At 40.0% G+C, this 18,678-nt stretch overlaps 1 protein-coding gene across 1 annotated transcript in view; it reads left to right on the forward strand.

Moving 5' to 3' along the window:
• Window positions 1-18,678, forward strand: part of LOC131242921 (succinate--CoA ligase [ADP-forming] subunit alpha-2, mitochondrial) — a 37,600-nt gene that overhangs the window by 3,710 nt on the left and 15,212 nt on the right. The window contains exon 2 of the mRNA XM_058241900.1: window positions 17,333-17,542. Coding sequence (XP_058097883.1) covers window positions 17,333-17,542 — 210 coding nt within the window. The remainder of the gene's footprint in view (window positions 1-17,332; window positions 17,543-18,678) is intronic.

The raw sequence follows: 18,678 nt of genomic DNA on the forward strand, positions 1-18,678 counted from the left end.
AGAGGTGATTGACAGATTCAACATTTGCCATACACATAAGGCAAATGTTGGGATCACCATAGTCTGCTTCTAAAGATTATCAATGGTTAGAACCCATCCTCTCCCTTACTAGCCACCCAAAAGTCATCGTCCTCTGGGAGCTCCATAGAACCACAGATATCGCGAATACTTTGATACGCCATTCCTACATTGCTTAAAGAGCTCATGATATAAAAATTTAATGGAAAAACACCCTGTTGCCTCCTTCCACCAAATCATCATATTTTGATCCCCACTCGTTCGATTACCTAACTTGATGTGATCAGGCAACTGCACGAACTCCGATATCTTTTCCTCGGTCAAGAAGATTTGGCATTGGAAGACCACACCACGGTATCCCAACAGATGGAGAAACATCACACCACTGAAATTTTATGTGTCATAGACAGATGATTTGTTCTCAGAAATAAGGATTGCAACCACACTTCACCTACCGATATGTCCTCCCCAAAGTGGATCCTTTCTCCATTCCTAAGAGCAAAACTAATCCCTTCGAAGAATTATGGAATCCCTATCCAAATTACCGAGACTATGCATAGAAGAGTCCTTGGTGCATTACCCTTAAAACATACATATTGTTAGCAATTATGTCCCTCCACATGGGATTCTCATCCGTCTTGAATCTCCATAACCACTTTACTAATAATGCACTATTCATCAAACCTAAGTCTCTAATTCTTGTTCATCCCTAGTCATAAGGTTTGCAGACCTCTTCCCAACTTAACAAATGGAATTTTTTCTTCTTATCTGAACCTTGCCATAAAAAGTCTCCTCTCAATCTTTCCAACCTATCTAACACTGCCTTTGAGCATCTGATAGGGACATAAAATATAACGAGAGATTTAACAAAGTTGCTTTAATGAGAGTTATTCGGCCTCCTAGTGAAAGGTATTGACTCCTCCATCTAGCTAAGTTCCTTTCGAGCCTTTCTATAACAACATCCCATAAGTGTTTAGCTGGCTTCCCTATGTAGAGAGGTAAGCCTAGATAGGTAGAGGGGAAAGAACCTGCCCTACACTAAAAAATGTTGGCCGAGTGCTCGGTTTCTTCTCTAGCCAATCAAACCCCTTAACATTACACATTTAGCTTCAACCTAGAAATGACTTCAAAGCAAATAATCACCATTCTCATCTTTTCCACCATGAATTCCTCCGCATTATAGAAGAGAAGTGTATCGTCTAGGAACTGAAGATGATAAATCGGAAGACTCGCCCTACCAATGGAAAAGTCCCAATTGATATGATCGTAAGCTTTCTCAATGTCCAATTTACACACAACACCCTTCTTACCATCTCGATATTTGGGATTGATACACTCATGAGCTATGAGGGCACCATCCAAAATGTGTTGAACTTCGATAAAAGCTTGTTGAAATTTAGATATCGCTCTAGATAGAGGCCTAAAATCTGGATGCCAACACTTAAGCTAGAATCTTATACGAGCTTTCAATATGACTAATGGGCCTATAGTCTTTCAAGCTCTACACTCCCATCACCTTTGGAATTATAGCTATAAATGATGCACCAATGTCCTTGGATATTTTGCCTCGCTAGAAAAACTCCTTCATGAAGCACATCACGTCTTCGTAAAGTACCTCTCAGAAAAACAGGAAGAACACCAAAGGGAAGGGAAGCAATTTGGTCTGGGAGCTTTACCCCTCCCTAACAAGTCCACCACTTTTTGGAATCCATCTTCTGAGAATGGCTTTTCAAGTAATTCCACTTCTTCTCGGGAAAGCCTAATAAAGAACAGGTTCTCTAATTTAGGTCTCCTCCATCCTTCATTGGAGAGCAGCTTTTTGTAGAATTGGACCACCACATTACACACAGTCTTTTCTTCAAATCTCTCACCCCCACCAATGATGTTAATAATCTTGTTGCATCTAGCCCGGGCACTTGTTACGTTGTTGAAAGAGCTTGTGTTTTTATCACCTTCCTTGAGCCATGTGGCCCATGACCGTTGTCTCCACTTGTTCTTCTCTTCCTTTAGGCACTCGAGTAATCTTGCCCTAACTTTTGGCAATTCAAATTTCTTCTTCCATTAATTCTCGCTCTTCCGCCAATGAGCCAAGCTCTTAATTCTCGCTCTTCCGCCAATAAGCCAAGCTCTTGAATCCTACCAAGGATATTTTCATATTCCAATTCCCTTTTCCTGAGCACCTCCCTTTTCCAAACTAAGATTTTAGCTTTCAACCGCTTTAATGTTTTTACTTCAAACCTATGAATCTCCCTACCTCAAAAGACCTCCACATTCTTTTATCAAATCTCCAAAACCTTCAACCTCTAGCCACAATAATTTGAATTTGAACGGCGTTGGACTTCAATTTTCCTCATCAACCTCTATTAATATGAAACAATGATTCAAAACAGGTTTTGGGAGCCCACATTAAGTAACCAAAGGAAATTTATCCAACCATTGCCGGAATTAGGAATCTGCCGATCCTGGTCACCACTGCCTTCGCCTGATCGTTAGACCACGTATATTTCTCACCCCCCATTAGGTGGTCAACCATCTCATGTAACTCTAGCCATTCGGAAAAGGCTTTCATGCTCCTCATAATTTTCCCACCGAAGGACTTTTTGTAAGAGAACCTGCTAATGTTAAAGTCACCTTCCAACAAACCAAGGATATCCACTCCAGCTTCTAGCCATACTTAACCCAAAAAGCCTCCCTGAAAGTGCCCTGGTTTGTCAATTAGCGTGTGTGTTGGGTCAGTCAGATTACAGAGCCTCATAGGAAGATCAATTCAAGCGTCTGCCTCAACCGGATGTGTGCAAGCTTGCCATAGGTAAATCTAAAGCCTCATATCCCATATCCCAAAACACCAGGTGAATAAAACCCTTAAAACAAGTTAGAACATTATAGGGTTTTCAAGTAGGAAAACTTTTTCGAAAATTAGAAAATCTCTAAGTTTTCTTGCTTTGTCGATTTTATCGATACACATCTCGATATGATCGACCTTCTCTATCGATGTCCTCGATGCCTAAAACGATATCATCGAAAAGAGGACAAAAGGTGTCCAGCAATCGCATACATCTCTGGACTGATTTATCGATGTATCGATCCACATATCGATATCATCGACATTTGAATCTCGAGTCCATCGAAGGTGACTCGATAATATCGATAGACAGATTTCCGGCGGCCCTGTTTTTCCTTAAGAATATCATATATGCATCGATATATCGAAGCCTCCTCGATACCATCGAAATTCAAATCTCGATAATATCGGAAGGCTCTCGATGAGATCGGTCTAGGGCGCCAAGTTCTTCCAGCAAAATTTTTCAGGATGGTTTATCTATGATCGGGGGTCTCTCAATAAAATCGATATTCAAATATCGATGATATCGGTACCAGGTTGATTGCATCGAACAAAGACATAAACTGTCCAGCAAGCTTAATGAGAAATCCTCTGGATTTATCAATGCCTCGACTCTGATATCGATATCATCGATATTCAAATTCCGATGATCTCGATGGTCCCTCGATCATTCTTGAAAACCTGAAATATTTCATGGCAAGTCTCTCTCGCTTTCAAGTATCAATGAATCAAACCTCTCATCGATAAAATCAGAGTTCGAAATCTGATGACATCGACAAGTGTTTCAATTCCATCGACTAGGTGACTAAAGGTTTCAAAAGCGTATGACATTGAGTTTGTGTCATCGAGCGGACCATCGATGCTATCGAGAGTATACGCTCGATGATATCGAACCCGCTCGATGATATCGAACTCCGTCATAAATGTGACCGTTTTATATCCGTTGGAACCTTTTGCCTATTTAAAGAGAGCTTGTCTATTGTTGCTGGTAGAGAAAGAAGAGAGTGCTTTTGTGTGTTTCAAGCCTTAGATCATTTACCTAAAGCTCTTTCTCTCAAGGGAGTTCATCCTCCAATCCACCCTCATCATTGATATTCAATAGAGTGGATTGGGGAATGAACTTCCTCATTCAAGGATCCTTCAGCAACTATCTTAATGGCAAATCATTGAGCTGGGATGCCTTGAATGTATAATCGGAACCACTCTATCTTCTTTATAGGAAAATATTTTATAGGGTAGGATTCCGTTCTAACCTTGACCCAACCCGAAGCCTCGTATTGATACATTATCTGTGTTGCGGATCAAGGAAGTCGAAGACTCTTCATCAACAAGGAGGAGATCTTCGTCAACGTGCTGAATGAGACTCATCCACTTATTTGTAAGTTATTAGAGTCCAGAGGACACTTGTGATCATTCCTTTTTAGGATTGGGTCCTAGGTGTTTCTCACTCCTTCAAGCCCTCGTAGGAGGCCTCTGGCAGGAGTGTACTTGGTGGGTGCGTTATGTGGACCCTTGCTCTGTGGAGAGCATAAACATCTGGTTGAAGGTTAATCTGTCTAAAACCTTAGGTTAGAGGTGAACCGAGTGAAACCTCAGGGTCTTGTGGAAGACCCTTGGACAGTGTGCCTAAAAGTGGGTGCGTTGTGTTGACCCTTGCTCGTGAGAGCATAAACAATCGATCTCAGTGTAGGTTGTAAAGGTTGAAGGTGAACCTGATTTAAAACCTTAGGTTTGAGGTGAACCGCTGTGAAACCTCATTAGTGAATTCCGGTACACTCAAGGGTTGAGTGCGGTTACCGGGAGTGGAGTAGACAAGTAGTCGAATCACTATAAAAATGACTGTGTTTGAGATTGCTATTCTTTTGTTTGTGTGACTTGCGTTAATATTTTCATATCTGAATATCTGTGATCACACCTCATACACTCAAGGTGTGCCAAAATGGTTACGTATCGGCCGTTACGGTCGATACGTAACTGTAACGGTGGGAACCGTTACGCGTTTCGGGGTCGTATCGGCCAATACCCGATTTTGTACCCGTAACGGCTAGCCCATAACGGTTATATAACGGTAACCTTTTTTTTTTTTTTTTCATTTAAAGCTCTATTTTTGCTATTTTTTTGAAACCTCTTGCTTCCAAACTATTTCTCACTCCTTCTACTACTAATTTCGACCAATCTTGGCTAGGTATTTGAGATAAAAACATATTATATTACAGATTTTTTTGAATCAAAGCTCGGTGGGCCATTTTTCAGAAATTCGTCAAAAATAGGTATTTATACTTTTTTTAATATGTTTTGCTGTTTTAATCATGTCATATGATGTGTTAATCATAGTAGAACATGTTAATGTGCATTTTACAGATTTGGGGTGCCATTTAATAAATTTTTTATATTTTTTTCTATTTACGCATGAATTTTGGCCCCTTTTTTTAAAATTCGAAAAATCAATTTTTTAATGGTTGTTTTGCTGTTTTAATCATGCCATTTGATGTGTTAATCATAGTAAAAGATATTAATGTGCATTTTATAGATTTGGGGTGCCATTTTATATTTTTTTAATATTTTTTTTTCTATTTACGCATTTATTTTGGCCATTTTTTTGAAAATTCGAAAAATCATTTTTTAATGATTCTTTTGCTGTTTTAATGATGTCATATGATGTGTTAATCATAGTAGAACATGTTAATGTGCATTTTACAGATTTGGGGTGCTATTATATATATTTTTTTTCTATTTACGCATTTATTTTCGCCCTTTTTTTGAAAATTCGAAAAATTATTTTTTAATGATTCTTTTGCTGTTTTAATGATGCCATATGATGTGTTAATCATAGTAGAACATGTTAATGTGCATTTTACAGATTTGGGGTGCCATTTTATATTTTTTTTATATTTTTTTCTATTTACGCATTTATTTCGGCCCCTTTTTTGAAAATTCGAAAAATCATTTTTTAATGATTCTTTTGCTGTTTTAATGATGTCATATGATATGTTAATCATAGTAGAACATGTTAATGTGCATTTTACATATTTAGGGTGTCATTTTATATTTTTTTTTATTTACGCATTTATTTCGGCCATTTTTTTGAAAATTCGAAAAATCATTTTTTAATGATTCTTTTGCTGTTTTAATGATGCCATATGATGTGTTAATCATAGTAGAACATGTTAATGTGCATTTTACATATTTGGGGTGCCATTTTATATTTTTTTAATATATTTTTTTTCTATTTACGCATGAATTTTGGCCCTCAAAAATAATTGCAAACGCCTAAATGTAAGATATTTTCATATTACATTCATTTTAATATATCTATCATTGATAGTAGATAGTTAGAAAATTAAATATATGAATTTTGTAGTCAAATTCAGGTTATCTGATTCATAAATTCATCAGACAGTCCGATACAACTTCTCACCAAAGAGTGGACCGTTATACCACCATAAGCATGTTCCAATTTATAAATGAATGCATATTTAGAATGCTTAGAATATTCCGGATTTAATCCATATTTTTTCATTTTTTTTGGCAAATTTTTTTTTTTACGCCGTTACGGGCCGTTACGCCCCCGTATCACCGTTACACCCCCGTATCCGTATCGGTTTTCGAGGTCACCGTTACGCCAACCGATACCGATACGGGATACCTTGATTGAAGTTGAGAATATGGCCAAAGGAGAGGGCTCATCGGTCACTAGACCTCCAGTATTTGATGGCTCAAATTATGCATATTGGAAGGCTAGGATGCACTACTTTCTGAGATCTTTGGATCACGATGTTTGGGATATAGTTGAAAGTGGATGTGTCACCAACTGAACAAATTGTACTTGACAGTGGCACAACTATCTCAAAACCTAAACCCAAAGAAAAGTGGACGACGTTCGATAAAGAAAGACAGACTGCTGAAGCTAAAGCTATGAACGCCATCTACTGTGCTGTGTTCCAGGATATATTTAATCAAATAAGTATGTGTGAGACATCCAAAGAAGCATGAGATCTATTGGAAACAACCCATGAAGGCACAAGCACTGTGAAGAGATCTAAACTTCAACTCTTGACTTCATAGTTCGAAAGTCTCAAAATGGAAGAGCATGAGACCTTTATGAAGTTTTTCACAAAGTTAAATATCATTTGTAACTTCATGGGTGGATTGGGAGAAAAAGTTCGGGTATCTAAAATCTGTAGGAAAATACTGAGATCACTACCGGAACGGTTTAATCCCAAGGTAACAACCATTGAAGAGTGTAGGAATATTGATGAAATGAAAGTGGAAGAACTGGTAGGTTCCCTACAAACTTTTGAACTACACTTCAAACAAATCCCTAAATCCAAAACAACTGTCCTAAAAACCTCAAAGAGAACAACAAATGAGGATAGTGGAAGTGAAAAAGATGATGAAGATGAGGAAGTGGCTTTACTAGCACCAAGATTCAGGAAATTCTTCCAAAAGAATCGTGGCCGACCTTCCAGAGGAAGATGGGTGGACAACAAACCTTCGACGGGTAAATTTGGTAAAACGACCAAAGAACCACAATGCTATGCCTGTCAGAAGTATGGACATCTGTCTACTGAATGCCCCAACAGAAAAACTAAGGGCAAAGCTATGGCTGCCACATGGGATGATACAGAAGAGTCAGACTCAGAATCTAGTGACTCAGAGAGTGATGGAGACCAAAAATCTTTGAAAATTCTTATGGTCTCCACTACTCCAATCATTCCTAGTGAATCTGAAATCGAAAAAGAATAGCAAGCCACTGAATTATTTTCGTCAGATAATGAGGAAATGGAAAAAGAAGAAGAAGAAGATTAAGACAAATTACAAGATGCTTACAATCAGCTTTATATTCATAGCATCAACATTCTTAAAAGACTTGGAATTTCTGAAAACAAGAAGGAACTGCTGCAAAAAGATCTGGATAAAACGTCGGAAATCAATTCACATCTAATTAATGATCTGCAGCAATATTATTCAGATAATGACAAGTTGGAAAGAATCAACCTATCCCTAAAAACTGACTCATCAAAGCTTATCAAACAAATTGAATTATTAGAAGATGAAAATAGGCACCTCCAGAATGAGAATCACACACTCCGGTTTGACTTAGAAAAATCCAGAAAATTTGCTGAAATAAACTATAAATTTTCTCAGAGTGGTGAAAAACTAGAAAAATTGTTAGGGATGGGAAGACAAGGAAAAGACAAGAGTGGCCTAGGGTACGAGAAAACTAAAAATAAAACTGGAAATAAAGCCCCAACATCTGAAAAACTTGTTGCTTCAGGTAGCAATATGAGAACTTCCCCACTCTATCATTTATGTGGTGATATGGGTCATTATAAGTTTGAATGCTTGACACCTAGAAGGACTTCACATAACACTGGTCAAAATCACACGAGCCAGAGAAATACGAAATGACAAAAGTCCATCTAGGAAATACACTCATCCATCACCACTTAAAGGGAAAGACAGAATGAAGGAGTCATTGGATCAAGTGGGTGGGATAAAGACTAAATCTACCACAGTAAAGAATTCTGTTCCAAAATGGATAGTGAAAGAAAAGCTGAACTCTATACCCTGAAATGTCAAGCATAGAAAAACAAGTCCAGGTCATGCATTTAGATCTGGATTTTTGTTGAAATGATGCAATTTTGGTGAGCTTCAATTGATATATCTAAGGATCCTTACCTCAATCTTTTTGTATATATAAACATCCAAATGTTTATAATTTTGATGTGCATAGTACACAATTCTGCTTGGTATACTATTGATTCATAGAAGTTCTATCAGTATACTTGAAGGATCGTCTGAATGCTAAAAATGAAAAATCATTCACCGGAGATACGACTGTCAATATATCAATCCCGATTAATCGATCAAGGGTCGATATCATCGATAACCCTTTGGAATGTGAAAAGCCATATGATCGAGAATGATATCAAAGACAGGCTCGATAAAATCGATCAAGAGTATACCGATATCATCGAAACGAGGATCAATGATATCGACAGATGCAACTCGATATAAGTCGATGGAGCGCGAAAAATGGATTTTATTCCAGGATTTCCGGTTCTCCTCCCTTTGTGCTCCTCTCAACTGGACGGTTTGGTACATTGTCAGACAACCCCAGAAGTTCCAAAAATACGGTAATACCTTTCTAATCATCAAGGGTTATTCTTTTTGGGTATTTCCATTGGACTTTGTCCTATTTCCCAAATTGCTCAAATCCTCTGTTTGTCCACAGGGAAAAAGACAAAGGAAAAGTATCCGGTCCGGGTGAGTCATCGAGATCCACTCGACAAAAAGTACTTGCTTCAAAAGGAGGCACAAGGGCCCCGGAACGTGGGACCCCCACCCGTCAAAGATCTTGACAAACTTCATGTGGTGGGTCCTAGTCTGAAACACCGGCACTGCCTCCGGCTGAAGTACCTTCACGACCACCAAAATACACGGGTAGGAAGCTCATACACAAGAGAAAGGTAGACAGGGATTGTCTAAAGCCATACAATCTCGAACCCCTGTTTGCTGCAATCAATTGGCTACCTGTTCTAGATTTCGGTGGGCCATGCCAACTCGAACGAACACGCAACTTCCTTGCCGCGTGTCACTCACCTATGTCGGACCCTCTGTCTATCATGATCTCTCTAGATGGAGATGATGTGATGTGCTGATCACGCCTGCTACAATGGCGAATATCCTTGGTCTGACAATGGCACCTGAGGGTCTCCTAGAAATGGATCTCAAGTTCGGTCCATGGTAACTAAGTACCTTTGTTATGGTAGGGACATCCCTTGGTATCAAGGGAATGCGTTGAAATCTAGGTACATGGAACCAAGATTTCGGGTTTTGCATGGTATCTTCACAACAAATATATATCCCAGAAGTACCAACTGGTCCGATCTCACGGGTTTCATGACCATGCTAGTGTACTCAATTGCCAAAGGGATAAAGATCTGTCTTCCAACTCTGCTTGTCTATCAGTTGGTAAACGCCATCCATACATCCAGGGATCTTCATTTGCCCTATCCCTGGATCAAAAACATGGTCTACAATGCCATCGGCTTTCCAATGACCACTAATCCGGTTCTTCCTCTCCAAAGCTTTAACAAAAATAATATTCGAAGAATGGATTTGAAGTTCCATAAATACCCTGAGGATCCATCTGAGGAAGAGCTTCAAGCAGAAGAAGTAGGAGATGCAGGTGACGCTCCCATGGAAGGAACTGAAATGGCCGGAGATGAACCCCCTAGACCTGATCAAGCACCGTCAACGTCAACGCCCGGGTATGCCAAATGGTTCAAACTAGACAGGATTGGGGCAATCCAGAAGGATATTCACTTAGTGCACAAGAGACTTACTGTTTTGGAACGGATGGTCCAAGGAGTGCAGCAGATAGTACAACAATTAGTCGAGCTGTTCACCTGTCGACGAGATGATACGGCTCCATCCTCCTTGGCTCCATAAGTACTGATCTCAGTGCGCTATCATACACACTTCACTCTCATTACTGCGTACGAACATTAATATCTTTTTGGATGTTTTGCGCACTCATAAGTGTATGTGATCGCCCACTAACCTGCACCGTCAAAACAGTTTTTTTTTTTTGTTTTTTTGTTTTTTTTTGTATATGTTACCCATGGATGGGTTAAGAACTGACGTTTAAATTTTGGGTGCCCATGAGTGGGCTTGTCAATTTGGTTAGGAATCTACTGCTGTCTGGGGCAGTTTATGTTTTGGACAATTTTGGAAATGGCTGATTATAATCCGCCCCTCTTTACTGCCATTCTGATATATGTGATCCCCTGGTTTATCTAGTATCTAATATGGAATGCATGTGATTTTTTTGACTATTTTATCTGCTATATCGCTGCTCTATTCTGTCTGATATGCATACATACTTGCTGCAAATGATGTCTGATTAAACTGACTCGATCATCTTATATCTATCTGTCATATGCATATTCCTTTGAATGTTGGTTCTCCCAAATAAATCACACTTTAGTCAATATCAACTGCTATATCTTTGTCAATAACTGACAAAAAGGGAGAGAACAGTTCAAACACCCCGAATGGAAAATTGTATATCTGCTTGAATGGTGTTGCAGGTATTAGGGGGAGCAGCCGCACTAAGCAAGGGAGAGTTTTGCAGTTAGGGGGAGCAGATACTAGGCTGTGTACATGGTTTCATTAGAAATTGTAAAATTGTGTAAAAAGCATGTACGCACAATTTAGTATGTGTTTGTCTAGATATTGTTCTAGGGTGTTTTGGTATTTTTTCACGTAATTGACAAAGGGGGAGATTGAAAGTGCCCTGGTTTGTCAATTAGCGTGTGTGTTGGGTTAGTCAGATTACAGAGCCTCATAGGAAGATCAATTCAAGCGTCTGCCTCAACCGGATGTGTGCAAGCTTGCCATAGGTAAATCTAAAGCCTCACATCCCATATCTTAAAACACCAGGTGAATAAAATCCTTAAAACAAGTTAGAACATTATAGGGTTTTCAAGTAGGAAAACTTTTTCGAAAATCAGAAAATCTCTAAGTTTTCTTGCTTCGTCGATTTTATCGATACACATCTCGATATGATCGACCTTCTCTGTCGATGCCTAAAACGATATCTTCGAAAAGAGGACAAAAGGTGTCTAGCAATCGCATACATCTTTGGACTGATTTATCGATGTATCGATCCACATCGATATCATCGACATTTGAATCTCGAGTCCATCGAAGGTGACTCGATAATATCGACAGATAGATTTCCGGCGCCCTTATTTTTCCTTAAGAATATCATATATGCATCGATATATCGAAGCCTCCTCGATACCGTCGAAATTCAAATCTCGATAATATCGGAAGGCTCTCGATGAGATCAGTCTAGGGCGCCAAGTTCTTCCAGCAAAATTTTTCAGGATGGTTTCTCTATGATCGGGGGTCTCTCAATAAAATCGATATTCAAATATCGATGATATCGGTACCAGGTCAATTGCATCGAACAAAGACATAAACTGTCCAGCAAGCTTAATGAGAAATCCACTGGATTTATCGATTCCTCCACTCTGATATCGATATCATCGATATTCAAATTCCAATGATCTCGATGGTCCCTCGATCATTCTTGAAAACCTGAAATATTTCATGGCAAGTCTCTCTCGCTTTCAAGTATCGATGAATCAAACCTTTCATCGATGAAATCGGAGTTCGATATCCGATGACATCAACAAGTGTTTCGATTCCATTTACCAGTTGGCTAAAGGTTTCAAAAGTATATGATATTGAGTTTGTGTCATCGAGCGGACCATCGATGCTATCGAGAGTATACGCTCGATGATATCGAACCCGCTTGATGATATCGAACTCCGTCATAAATGTGACCATTTTATATCCGTTGGAACCTTTTGCCTATTTAAAGAGAGCTTGTCTATTGTTGCTGGTAGAGAAAGAAGAGAGTGCTTTTGTGTGTTTCAAGCCTTAGATTATTTACCTAAAACTCTTTCTCTCAAGGGAGTTCATCCTCCAATCCACCCTCATCATTGATATTCAATAGAGTGGATTGGGGAATGAACTTCCGCATTCAAGGATCCTCCAGCACCTATCTTAATGGCAAATCATTGAGCTGGGATGCCTTGAATGCATAATCGGAACCACTCTATCTTCTTTATAGGAAAATATTTTATAGAGTAGGATTCCGTTCTAACCTTGACCCAACCCGAAGCCTCGTATTGGTACGTCATCTGTGTTGCGGATTAAGGAAGTCGAAGACTCTTCATCAACAAGGAGGAGATCTTCGTCAACGTGCTGAATGAAACTTATCCACTTATTTGTAAGTTATTAGAGTCCAGAGGACAATTGTGATCATTCCTTTTTAGGATTGGGTCCCAGGTGTTTCTCACCCCTTCAAGCCCTCGTAGGAGGCCTCCGGCGGGAGTGTACGTGGTGGGTGCATTGTGTGGACCCTTGCTCTGTGGAGAGCATAAACATCTGGTTGAAGGTTAACCTATCTAAAACCTTAGGTTAGAGGTGAACCGAGTGAAACCTCAGGGTCTTGTGGAAGATCCTTGGCCAGTGTGCTTAAAAGTGGGTGCGTTGTGTTGACCCTTGCTCGTGAGAGCATAAACAATCGACTTCAGTGTAGGTTGTAAAGGTTGAAGGTGAACCTGATTTAAAACCTTAGGTTTGAGGTGAACCGCTGTGATACCTCCTTAGTGAAATCCGGTACACTCAAGGGTTGAGTGCGATTACCGAGAGTGGAGTAGACAAGTAGTCGAACCACTATAAAAATGACTGTGTTTGAGATTGCTATTTTTTTGTTTGTGTGACTTGTGTTAATAATTTCATATCTGAATATCTGTGATCACACCTCACACACTTACATAGTTATATCCATCATAAACTAAGTTGAATATTGTTTACTTCTTAAATAGTTTGTGATTGGATCCTCTACTGGGCTTGGAAGCCAGTAGAGTTACTTTTGAGTAATCCTAATATGTGTTTGTTATTAGGATTAGGGTAATAGGGCTTTAAATAGATCATAAAACTTTAAAAAGTCCTATTCACCCCCCTCTAGGACATATTGACATATCCCTACTTCGACTAAAGCAGTCTTCACTGCTATTTCACTCCCTTCTAGCCAATGCATTCGAACCGTAAACCGTAGCAAACATCCATTGGAAAACAGTGAATAAATATTTAGCAACATTGTTATGGAAAATCTCCTCCCCCTCAACCAGAAACTCGCATCCCAGGCTACCGAAATACCACTGGCAAAGCCCACAACATCGATCGAAACCCGGTATTTGACACTAGGCTTCCACATAGAATCCAACAATTTTTTGTCGATTCCTTAAGATTTGGTTTCCTAAAAAGAGATAATTTGGACCTTAGCTCTACTGCAAACGTCCTGGATTTGAACCATCTTCTCCCTACATCCCAAACCCCTAACATTCCAACTTTAAATCCTCATTTGAACATTGATCTCACCCTGCGACCCTTCCTCAAATCCCTAGTCAAATCTCTATTGTTATAATTAATGTTGAAATTAAGACTTAATTGTTCCCTATTCCTTCTAGGAGAACTCTGAAGCCTTTAAGAGGCATAAATTTGTGCAGTTTCCTTCATTGAGCCTCCATGAAGCGAATGAGGTTGACATAATCTTTGTCTCTAACCCCAAAATGTCTCCTATTTGCCTCCCCACATGCATCAAGGCATCCCTAATCCATCGCTTGCCTTTAACCACTACAATGTGACCTTCTTCCTCTTTGCTAGCTTCATGACCCAGAAGATGCGTCCCCAACTTGTCACTGTCAGCATCAACCACTTGCAATGAGATGACTTCCACTACCTCCCTTTGGCCCACCTCACCACCAGTTAACTAGGAAAAGGCCACAAGCTAGCATGCATTTGCCTCCCCCTCATTGATAGTCTTCCCTAGAAGGAATTCCATCACCTGAGCATTTCCTTCCTTTGGAACTATTTATGAGTTGTTGACAGCAACCGAAGCTTGTGACATCTCCCCACAGTCCCCCCTAGCATTTCTTACCTTCCATGCACTTGTCCAAGCTAGAGCTTCTTCTGTCGCCTCCAATGAACCATTGAGAGAATCCAATTCCAGAAATAACATCTCCTCTCTCGAAAAAGACTTAAAACAGCTTGCACACAAGCAACGATTATAAGTGTTAAGTGCATGTGTTTCTAGGGGGGTTAAACTCACTCACTCGCTCAAAACATGTCATGTGCGAAGATAAATCATTCGTTTTAAAAAAAAATCAAGACTCTTGGACACATGTCGCTTTCCGCAAAAAGACGACCATCCAAACCTTCACAAAGCACCCAAATTTTAGCTTCAAGCGTCTGAACTACAGGTTCAAGGATTCGAGCATCTTCTCGTACACCATCGTTTGCACTAATGAGACAATGAGCCAGAACATGTGTTGCATCCTCCTCTCCCTACGTGGCAGCCAAGGTGACGTTCAGTGACAGCCTACCACACGTTGCTACCTCCGACGCTTCTTCGTTGCCTGATGTTTAATGCAGTCGAGACGAGTGCACACATCCTCCCTTTCTTCCAGAGCACTGCAGAAGCACCAAACACGAGGTACTCAAATTGAACCGGGAGTCAACACTCATGACTGACCGCTTCCATCTCCCTATATGCCAGTTTCCGAGTCTTCCTTCTATTTCCCCTAGGCTCCTCATCCACATGCAATCCTAGATTCACTTCATCTACCGCGACTGTGATCTTCTCTAGTAATGATCTTTTCTTCCTGATGCACATTCTCATCCAGCGAACCCCCACCCTCGACTCTGTTTTCATGTCCACCTCCACAACCTGTCCCAAGCACGAGCCGACGATCGTGAAGGCTTCCATGAACCACTGTTCTATTGACAATCCCCAAATCTTGACCCATATATCCTCGTACCCAAACTTTGATCGGTCTCTCCATTTATAGAGACTTTCTACTGGATCATCTTTGAACATCACCACTACTGTAAGGACTTGGTCTATCTCCACTCATGGGACAAGGAGATCTAGACTTCACTATCGGAGAGGGGTTTGAGGGAGCATTGGCACTCCACCCCCCACTGTTGACAAGCCAAGCCCGCACCTCCTCTACCAAAATCCCTTCTTTCTTTCTCGCAATCAAGCTCCATTGGAGCACCCACGATGCATTCTCCACCACCAAAGGGTGGACCCTTACGACCGGAACTCCACCTACCTCCTCCCTCCACAACCGTCTAACTCCCCTACACCCACTTGTAACTCACCTTTTTGCTCCTCATTTACGCTATTTACCCCCACACCCTCTTTCCCCATCCCGTTCCATACTACCTTGCTCATCCCACCCTCCTCTACACCCCTTTGATTATCCACCTCATCTCTATACAAGAAGCTCACCCTCGTTACCCCTTTCCTTGCCCCAGCTGTGGTTGCCTTTTTATCTATAGATTTCCCAAGCCAGCCCTGACCGTCCTGTTTCTCTATCTTATTTGCTATTTGATGATTGACAAACATTGGTCCATATCTTGCTCTCTAGATAGAGAGCTTCAATCTTTCAACTCTTCTTCCATTCGAGGTTTTTGCCACTGTCTACGCCTCCCCTACCTGCTCCAAGCGAACAAACGTGAACTCTCTTGATTTTCTGGAATCCCTCCTCGGAATCACTACTTTACTTTCTCAAGCCTCCTAAATACCCTGTTGAAGTTCGTTTCAGCCCATCCCTTCAGGAAGTTCTCCACGTAGAGGGTGGGAAGTTCGCGTAAGGGTCCCAGTTGCACCAAATCCATCTTTCCGACTGTCTTGCCCTTCTGCCCTACCTGCTTATCCTCATTTCTGCCATTCCCTAACGCCTCTACAATATAGTTTTACTTATGAACTCACATTTCAATTTATATATGATGTGATGAATGTTATTGATATAGACCCCCTCATAGTGAGTGTTATATTACTAAATAAATAAAAGTATAAATCTCTACATTGTAAATATAATTTTTTTCATTAAATCAATAGTAAGACAGAATACTCATTCGGGTCTCTAAAAATAGCAATCTGGATTGCAACCCATAATCTGGAATGCTCGATCCGGAACGTAAAACATGGGGGGTTTTGTGTTTTAGGTAACATTGAGGTGATCACACCAGCAATCTAAGATCCCATGAGAGTATATTAGCAAAAATAAACAAAGGAAATGCATATAATGACTAAATACCATTAATGAGGTGAGAAGGATAAGATATATATGATAAACGAGCTTAGAGCATAAAGAGGAGTACAAGTCTCAATTGAAGCAAGAAACCCTTCAAAGGGGTTTCGTTTCAAAAGAGAGTCAGAAGCTCCCTAGCAGCTATGCTGCCTCACGTCCCCATCTTTATTTGGTATTTGAGAATACAACCCTAATGAAGGGTTCAATTACTTAAACCCTTGTATAAAATACTCTTTGACATAGGGGATAGGATGGAAACAAAGGAAAAAAAAAAAAGGCCTACTCACAAACCTGATTGTGGTCTGGTTATCAGTCCAAAGGCCCTCTTTCTCGAATTTGCAATCAAGTCACCAACATCAAGGTATCTGGTACAATCCGATGGTCTGATTGATCCATTCTCTTCATGTGCGTGCAACTCTCGGCAGTAGAAGACATCCAAGGACTACCGACAAGGATATGGACTCATATTGCATCAGGTGGGTAGATGACATGTACCAAATGTGGGTAGCTAGCGGTGGGATTTAGGCTTTGTGTTTAATGAACTAGAGCCCTCACCTCTATATATCTCTTACCCAAGTGGCCAGAGAAGCAAATTGTGTAGCTCTGCGCTGCTAAAGTGGAATCTAGATGCTTTACCCTATGTTTTGTTTTTGATCCGTTGCTTGTTTATTTCCTAAACATGTTGCTTTTAATATGATATTTTTTTTTTTGCTTTTATATGAACGAGGTTGGCTTAATTCATTTGGAGATTTTCTTTCTTTCCTCTCTTATTTGTTTAAAATAGGTTGGTGGGGTGACACCGAAGAAAGGTGGAACAGAACATTTAGGACTTCCTGTTTTCAACACAGTTGCAGAAGCAAAGGCTGAAACAAAGGCAAATGCATCGGTTATTTATGTTCCCCCACCATTTGCTGCAGCTGCTATTTTGGAGGCAATGGAAGCTGAGTTGGACCTAGTTGTGTGCATCACTGAGGGAATCCCTCAGCGTGACATGGTAAACTGACTTAATTTTTTTAAGTTTTTTTTTTTTTTTCCTTCATCCTGAAAATGCTTATCTTTTGCTTATTATCACAGTGAGAATGTTAGTTTGCTAAGAAAATCAACTTTTCACTCTCGTGTTTAGATCACTCTTGTTATTTCATCATCGTTGTAGCCCTACCCAACCCAAGCCATTTTCACTGTGGTATAAGGTCTACCATGTTATTTATGTTGTTTAATGTCCACTTTTTTCACATCGTTCCTTGATTCAATTTTGAAGAAATCTGCAAAAAAAAAATGGATGTCCTTTCAAGCGCTATAACATCCAAGAGTTGTGTAGAATTGCAGAATTTGATAAGAAAAAAACTGCGATCCTTCAATTACATAGAATTGTTGAGCCATAACATACAAGAATGCTTGGTCTGAGCAAGTTTGTGCCATGTGAGATGGTTGACTGGTATGTGTGAGCATTTTGTAGCTACATTGAGTACTTTTGAGTGGACCTATGATTGACCATTAATCATCATCATCATTGTGTTGCCCCAGCTATTTTGTGTCAGATTTTTGAGTCCTGTTTCACCTATCCTTGGTAAGTGAACAAGCCCTGAATCCCCTCTCACCACCCCAAAAGTAGGATTCTATTGTGATTTTGTGTGTAACTTGCAAGTTGCAACCCACCGTAGCAAAACATCTTTAGAACTATTGAGGCCATGTCACAATCATCTTGCACTCTCTTTTCAGCCTTGTCACTTGTTATGTGGAACCCCAGATCTGACCTGCATCACTTTTTATTCATAAGGTATGTTATGAAGAGCATGATAAACTTTTTCCCTATAATTAAGGCACACCAATTCAAATTTTAGGTACAAATTACATGACAAAAGTAAGTGTTTATCCTTCAAAATTGTATCCATGCATTTGATACAAGCACAAATATGAGGGGCTCTGAGATTGGGTTTTGTAATTGGGTTAGCTCGTTTCTTAAGGAATTGACTCCTTACCTTGTTTCTAGGCTTGGTTGGGTGGGGCTGCGTCCCTTCTATTATAGCTTTTTAATTTTTCTTTTTTGGTTTTTTTGGTTCCTGTTATGCTCTGGTTTCTTTTTTGGCGTTTGCCTTTAGTAATATTGCATCATTTTTCCAAAAAAAAAAA

This window comes from Magnolia sinica, chromosome 4 (genome assembly GCF_029962835.1).
Source record: "Magnolia sinica isolate HGM2019 chromosome 4, MsV1, whole genome shotgun sequence".
Taxonomy (NCBI): domain Eukaryota; kingdom Viridiplantae; phylum Streptophyta; class Magnoliopsida; order Magnoliales; family Magnoliaceae; genus Magnolia; species Magnolia sinica.